The sequence below is a fragment of the Salvelinus sp. IW2-2015 genome, unplaced genomic scaffold, assembly GCF_002910315.2.
Source record: "Salvelinus sp. IW2-2015 unplaced genomic scaffold, ASM291031v2 Un_scaffold4944, whole genome shotgun sequence".
Classification (NCBI taxonomy): Eukaryota; Metazoa; Chordata; class Actinopteri; order Salmoniformes; family Salmonidae; genus Salvelinus; species Salvelinus sp. IW2-2015.
Genome location: NW_019946213.1, coordinates 28,901 through 36,831, shown reverse-complemented (window position 1 = coordinate 36,831; position 7,931 = coordinate 28,901). Strand labels below are relative to the sequence as shown.

The following is a 7,931-nucleotide window of genomic DNA, read 5'->3' as shown; positions in this document are numbered from 1 at the left end:
GTTGAATGATCTTGCACAGAGCCCTGACTTCAACCCCATCAAACAACTTTGGGATGAATTGGAACGTTGACTGCGAGCCAGGTCTAATCACCCAACATCAGTTCCCGACCTCACTAATGCCCTTGTGGCTGAATAGAAGCAAGTCCCCCACAGCAATGTTCCAACATCTAGCGGAAAGGCTTCCAGAAGAGTGGAGGCTGTTAGAGCAGTAAAGGGGGACCAACTCCATATTAATGCCCATGATTTTGGAATGAGATGTTCAACAAGCAGTGTCCATATACTTTGTCATGTAGTGTATATACAGTTGAAGTCGGAAGTTTACATACACCTTAGCTAAATACACTGCTCAAAAAAATAAAGGAACACTTAAACAACACAATGTAACTCCAAGTCAATCATTCTGTGAAATCAAACTGTCCACTTAGGAAGCAACACTGATTGACAATAAATTTCACATGCTGTTGTGCAAATGGAATAGACAAAAGGTGGAAAGACGTGGAGGAGGCCGTAGGAGGGCAACAACCCAGCAGCAGGACGCTACCTCCGCCTTTGTGCAAGGAGAGCACTGCCAGAGCCCTGCAAAATGACCCCAGCAGGCACAAATGTGCATGTGTCAGCATATGGCTCACAAGGGGTCTGAGTCTTTTTTTTAATGGCGGTTTTGGAGCAGTGGCTTCTTCCTTGCTGAGCGGCCTTTCAGGTTATGTAGATATAAGACTCGTTTTACTGTGGATATAGATACTTTTGTACCCGTTTCCTCCAGCATTTTCTCAAGGTCCTTTGCTTTTTTTTGTTGTTTCTGGGATTGATTTGCACTTTTCACAACAAACAAGCCTTTATTTATTTACCTTATTTAAAAATGAGGTCATTATGATAGTTTAACCAGGTGGCCATGATGTCATAATGATAGTTTAACCAGGTGGCCATGTGATTTATAATGATAGTTTAACCAGGTGGCCATGATGTCATAATGATAGTTTAACCAGGTAGGTCAGTTGAGAACAAGTTCTCATTTACAACTGCGACCTGGCCAAGATAAAGCAAAGCAGTGCGACACAAACAACAGATTACACATGGAATAAACAAACAATCAGTCATACAATAGAAAAAGTCTATATACAGCGTATGAAAATGAGGTAGGATAAGGGAGGTAAAGGCAATAAATATGCATAGTGGTGAAATAATTACGATATAGCAATTAAACACTGGAGTGAAAGATGTGCAGAAGATGAGTGTGCAAGTAGAGATACTGGGGTGCAATGAGCAAAATAAATACAGTAGGGATGAGGTAGTTGGATGAGCTATTTACAGATGGGCTATGTACAGGTGCAGTGATCTGTGAGCTGCTCTGACAGCTGGTGCTTAAAGTTAGTGAGATATGAGTCTCCAACTTCAGTGATTTTTGCAGCTCGTTCCAGTCATTGGCGAGGAACTGGAAGGAAAGGCGATCAAAGTAGGAATTGGCTTTGGGGGTGACCAGTGAGATATACCTGCTGGAGCGAGTGCTACGGGTGGTACTGCTATGGTGATCAGTGAGCTGAGATAAGGCGTGGCTTTACCTAGCAAAGACTTATAGATGACCTGGAGCCAGTGGGTTTGGCGACGGATATGAAGCGAGGGCCAGCCAACGACAGCATACAGGTCGCAGTGGGTAGTATATGGGGCTTTGGGACAAAACGGATGCCGCTGTGATAGACTGCATCCAGTTTACTGAGTAGATTGTTGGAGGCTATTTTGTAAATGACATCGCCGAAGTCGAGGATTGGTAGGATGGTCAGTTTACGAGGGTATGTTTGGCAGCATGAGTGAAGGATGCTTTGTTGCGAAATAGAAGCGATACTAGATTTAATTTTGGATTGGAGATGCTTAATGTTGACAATGGAAGGAGAATTTACAGTCTAACCAGACACCTAGGTATTTGTAGTTGTCCATGTATTCTAAGTCAGAGCCGTCCAGAGTAGTGATGCTGGACGGGCGGGCAGGTGCGGGCGGCGATCGGTTGAATAGCATGCATTTAGTTTACTTGCATTAGAGCAGGCCACGGAAGGGAGGTTGTATGGCATGAGCCGTCTGGAGGTTAGTTAACACAGTGTCCAAAGAAGGCCAGAAGTATACAAAATGGTGTGTCTGCATAGGTGATCAGAGAATCACCAGCAGCAAGAGCTAGGAGACAGAACGTGTTTCCTTCCTGGCGGTATGAAGGCTGCGTGGCCCATGTTTTATACTTGCGTACTATTGTTTGACAGATGAACGTGGTACCTTCAGGCGTTTGAAATTGCTCCCAAGGATGAACCAGATTGTGGAGGCTACAATTTTTTTCCCTAAGTCTTGGCTGATTTCTTTTGATTTTCCCATGATGTCAAGCAAAGAGGCACTGAGTTTGAAGGTAGGCCTTGAAATACATCCACAGTACACCTCCAATTGACTCAAATTATGTCAATTAGCCTATCAAAAGCTTTTAAAGCCATGACATCATTTTCTGGAATTTTCCAAGCTGTTTAAAGGCACAGTCAACTTAGGTTGTAAACTTCTGACCCTGGAATTGTGATACAGTGAATTATAAGTGAAATAATCTGTCTGTAAACAATTGTTGGAAAATTACTTTGTGTCATGCACAAAGTAGATATCCTAACCGACTTGCCAAAACTATAGTTTGTTAACAAGAAATTTGAGGAGTGGTTGAAAAACGAGTTAATGACTCCAACCTAAGTATGTACATTTCTGACTTCAACTGTATGTACATCTTTATGAGCTAGATTGCCTGTCTTTGCAAATAGTTTAGTTGCTCTCGTTAGCATATTTAGCTAGCAGCCTCCATGGAAATTCTCTATCAGTTGTACTAATTTTGTTAGCATTCTGGTAATAGCACACCCAATGGGCTTTTTTTGTTGTTGTATTTGAGCACTAAGACATTAATACTGTAAATCCTCTGGGATGAGGAGGACGGCATGATGACGTGAATACGCCCAATCTACTGTGTGTATTACACTCACTGTATGGGGTCATATTCACTGTTGGACTGGGACATCATGGCCTGATCTGTCACCTCTGATGCATTGGCCTCCGCTAGGTTGGCAGTCTGAAGAGAAAGGAGGAGGAGGTGGGGAGAGGGATGAGGAGAGGGAGAGGAATGGGAGGGGAGGAGGAGCGTGGCGAGAGGAGGAGGAATGAGAGAGGGAGGAGGAAAGGAGAGGGAGGAGGTAGAAGGAGAGGAGAGAGAGAGAATGAGAGAGGAGGAGGAATGAGGAGAGGGAGGAGGAATGAGGGAGGGAGGAGGAATGAGGAGAGGGAGGAGGAATGAGGAGAGGAGAAGGAGAATAGGAGAGGGAGAGGAATGAGGAGAGGAGGAGAATGAGGAAGGAAGGAGGAATGAAGCGAGAGGAATGAGGAGAGGAGAGGAGCGTGCGAGGAGGAGGAGGAGCATGGGCGAGAGGAGGGAGGAGCATGGGCGAGAGGAGCATGGGCGAGAGGGAGGAGGAGCATGGGCGAGAGGAGAGAGCTGGGCGAGAGGAGGGAGGAGCATGGGCGAGAGGAGGAGAAGAGGAGAGGAGGAGCATGGGCGAAGGAGCATGGCGAGGAGGGAGAGCATGGGCGAGAGGAGGAGGAGCATGGGCGAGAGAGGGAGGAGCATGGCAGAGGAGGGAGGAGCATGGCGATGGAGGAGAGGCGGGAGGAGGAGCATGGGCGAGAGGAGGGAGGAGCATGGCGGAGAGGGAGGCATGCGAGAGGAGGGAGGAGCATGGGCGAGAGAATGAGGAGAGAAGAGGATGAGTGGAGTTAGAGGAGGATGACAAGGAGTTATTAAGGTGAAAACAATTACATTTTAATTCATGTCCCGAATTAAATGAACCCCAACCTGATTCCCAAACACACACACACAGAAGAGAGAGAGACAGTACCTTAGAGAGCTGGGCCAGGGAGACGGACGGTGACGAGTCGGTCTGAAGGAGAAGAGCAACATTAAGACAGAACAGAGTCAAGGTGGACATCACCACTGTCTGCTGGGAGCAAGAGGGACTCAATCTAGAGATGGACATGGCTTCCCCCGTCTCTTCTGAAAAGACATTGGAGGAGGAGAAGATACCATCCACCTGTCTTTTGAGGAGGAGCGAGGAGATAGGAGTGAGGAATCAAGGACACACGATAGATTGATCAACCATTCATAGCCAGAGAGGCAGATCACATACATCCAGTAACTCGACTACTACAGGTCATTCAAGTTCTTCCACACCGATCTCGATAAACCGTTTCTGTTTGGACCTCGCTTTGTGCGCGGGGGGAGTTGTCATGCTGGAACAGGAAAGGGCCTTCCTCAAACTGTTGCCAAAAAGTTGGAAGCACAGAATCTTGTAGAATGTCATGTATGCTGTAGCTTTAAAATTTCCCTTCACTGGAACTAAGGGGCCCGAACCATGAAAAACATCCCCAGACCATTATTCCTCCTCCACCAAACTTTACAGTTGGGGCAATGCACTCGGGCAGGTAGCATTCTCTGGCATCTGTCGAATCACACATTTTATTCAAGTCAAGTGTAAAAAAAATAAAAACGTTTTTTTTTTTTAAATCTATAAATACAATGTCGTCAACTCCAAATAGAGCTGTATAGTCCCTTGGTCTCCTTTTGGCTTTTTACTTAAATATGAAGAACCATCTAAAGATATAATACTTTCGAAAGTATTCAGACAACCCCCCCACCTTGACTTTATATGTTTCCAAATATATAAACAATTAGTCTGAAAGATCACATTTACATCAGTATCCTAGGGCCAATCTTTTGTTCTTTACTGTGTCTGGCTGTGTGAAGAGTAGCATAATCCACGGAGACTCCGTGGCAGAACATTTGTGACAAAATGTTACAAAACCTGGTTTTGTCTTCAAATTTTGTCTTCAAAAAGTCTTCAATCTCAAGTCAAAGTAGAGTCTCAAGTTGTTTTATTTTCTATCAAGTCGTTTTTATTTGTGACTGGAGTCAGACTCGAGTGTGGACTCCACACCTCTGCTGTTTTAGTAAACTGTAGTTTAATGTTTAAACTGAGACTCAGCGGCAGGATGAACCACAGATGATGGGTGACGCAAGATGATGCTCTGTGTCACAGAGTTTCTGTGTATGGGTACGCTTCATGCTTCAATGTGGTAGCTACGGGACCAAAACGGGGACAAGTTTAGCCTCACGCTTCAACGCTCTTTAGTTGTTTGGGAGTCGACCCAGTATTGTGGTCTACTTGGTGCTCACTGACTCTACCTTTTCTGTGTCTCTCCTCCAGTTACTCTAAGAAGGCCATCGGACCACCGCCTGCACACTACACCTGCTATCGCTGTGGCAAGAACGGATAAGTAAGGACAATAATCAAACACTGCCCATGCAGATGGTAGACACTACATATACAACTACATAACATACATATCATACACCTGCTATCGCTGTGGAGAACGGACACTACATCAAACACTGCCCATGCAGATGGTACGACACTACATATACATACATAAATAATATATACACTACACCTGCTATCGCTGTGGCAAGAACGGACACTACATAACACTGCCCCATGCAGATGGTATACAATATAACTAATAACACTACATAACTACACCTGCTTCGTGTGGCAAGAAGGACACTAACATAAACACTGCCCTGCAGAATGGTAGCGACACTTATACATACATAACACTAATTATACTAACTGCTAGTGTGTGGCAAGAACGGACACTACATCAAACACTGCCATGCAGATGGTAGACACTAATATATACACCTACTATACCTACATGCTTTCGCTGTGCAAGAAGGAATACATCAAACATGCCCATGCAGATGGTACGCACTACATAACACTACATAACATGATTTAACCCTACATGCTGTGTTGTAGGATAAGAGTATAGAGGCCCTAAGCCAGTCAGGACCAGTAAGGGGATCACTACATATACACTACATAACATGACATATGGTATCTGTGTTGTAGGATAAGAGTGTAGAGGCTCCTAAGCAGTCAGGACCAGTAAGGGGATCACTACATATACACTACATAACATGACATATGGTATCTGTGTTGTAGGATAAGAGTGTAGAGGCTCCTAAGCCAGTCAGGACCAGTAAGGGGATCACTACATATACACTACATAACATGACATAGGTATCTGTGTTGTAGGATAAGAGTATAGAGGCCCTAAGCCAGTCAGGACCAGTAAGGGGATCATCATATACACTACATAACATGACAATATGGTATCTGTGTTGTAGGATAAGAGTATAGAGGCTCCTAAGCCAGTCAGGACCAGTAAGGGGATCACTACATATAACAATAATGACATATGGTATTGTGTTGTAGGATAAGAGTTAGAGGCTCAAGCCAGTCAGGACAGTAAGGGGATCACTACATATACACTACATAACATGAAATATGGTATCTGTGTTGTAGGATAAGAGTATAGAGGCTCCTAAGCCAGTCAGGACCAGTAGGGGATCACTACATATACACTATAACATGACATATGGTATCTTGTGTTGTAGGATAAGAGTATAGAGGCCCTAAGCCAGTCAGGACCAGTAAGGGATCACTACATATACACTACATAACATGACATATGGTATCTTGTGTTGTAGGATAAGAGTATAGAGGCCCTAAGCCAGTCAGGACCAGTAAGGGGATCACTACATATACACTACTACATGACATTGGTATCTGTGTTGTAGGATAAGAGTATAGAGGCTCCTAAGGTCAGGACCAGTAAGGGATCATACATATACACTACATAACATGACATATGGTATCTGTGTTGTCAGGATAGAGTATAGAGGCCCTAAGCCAGTCAGGACCAGTAAGGGATCACTAATATACATACATAACATGACATATGGTATCTGTGTTGCGGATAAGAGTGTAGAGGCTCCTAAGCAGTCAGGACCAGTAAGGGATCACTCACTAATACACTACATAAATGACATATGGTATTTGTGTTGTAGGATAAGAGTGTAGAGGCTCCTAAGCCAGTCAGGACCGTAAGGGGATCCTCAGAGCTTTATGGTGAAGGCTGAACCAGGAACTAAGGAGCCATGTTGACCCAGCATGGAGAATATGCTATTCCTGTATAGACGCGTAAGTACACACGCTCCTCTGTTCTGTCTCTCTCTGTCTGTTTCTCTCTCTGTCTGTCTCTCTGTCTGTCTCTCTGTCTGTTCCTGTCTGTCTCTCTGTCTGTTCTCTGTCTTCTGTCTCTGCTCTGTCTGTCTCTCTGTCTTCTGTCTGTCTGTCTCTCTGTCTGTCTGTCTCGTCTGTCTGTCTTCTGTCTGTCTCTTCTGTTGTCTGTTCTTCTCTGTTCTTGTCTCTCTGTCTGTCTGTTGTCTTCTCTCTCTCTTTCTTTCTCTCTGTTTCTCTCTGTCTGTCTCTGTGTGTCTCTTCTCTGTGTGTCTCTTCTGTGTCTCTCTGTTCTCTTGTGTCTCTCTCTGTGTCTTCTCTGTGTTCTTCTGTGTCTCTCTGTGTCTCTCTCTCTCTCTTCTCTCCTGTTGTGTCGTCATTCTCTACCTATGTCATTTTGTGTTTTGGGTGTTTCTGGGTAGGAAGGAGAGAGTATAGATAATATAATGTGTTGCAGGGAGCTATGCTCTGGTAAGAAGGACGTCCCCCTTTGTTCTCGTGAAGCGTCATCGTCTGAAGATGAGGCTGATCAATCCCCGATGAGCTGCTCTGCCCCATCTGTAATTAACTCATTATTATTATTACATTTAATTATACAATTTATTTATTGGTTTGATTTTACTAGGAAATCTTTTGTCAAACACAAAAAATTACATCTGAGCAGCGATTTGTTGTTAAAATGTCTTTGAATCACTGTCTTCTATCTGTTCCAGGTAACGACCCTGATGAGTGATGCTGTTGTCATACCCTGCTGTGGTAACTCCTATAGCGAGAACTTGTGGAAGTTAA

The 7,931-nt window shown here is 44.3% G+C and overlaps 1 protein-coding gene across 1 annotated transcript in view; it reads left to right on the top strand.

The window, feature by feature from the left end:
- The window catches only part of LOC139026504 (E3 ubiquitin-protein ligase RBBP6-like), a 17,136-nt gene extending 11,802 nt beyond the window's left edge, over positions 1-5,334 (top strand). Inside the window, exon 3 of the mRNA XM_070441843.1 lies at positions 5,265-5,334. Coding sequence (XP_070297944.1) covers positions 5,265-5,334 — 70 coding nt within the window. The remainder of the gene's footprint in view (positions 1-5,264) is intronic.
- Positions 5,335-7,931: the final 2,597 nt, after the last annotated feature.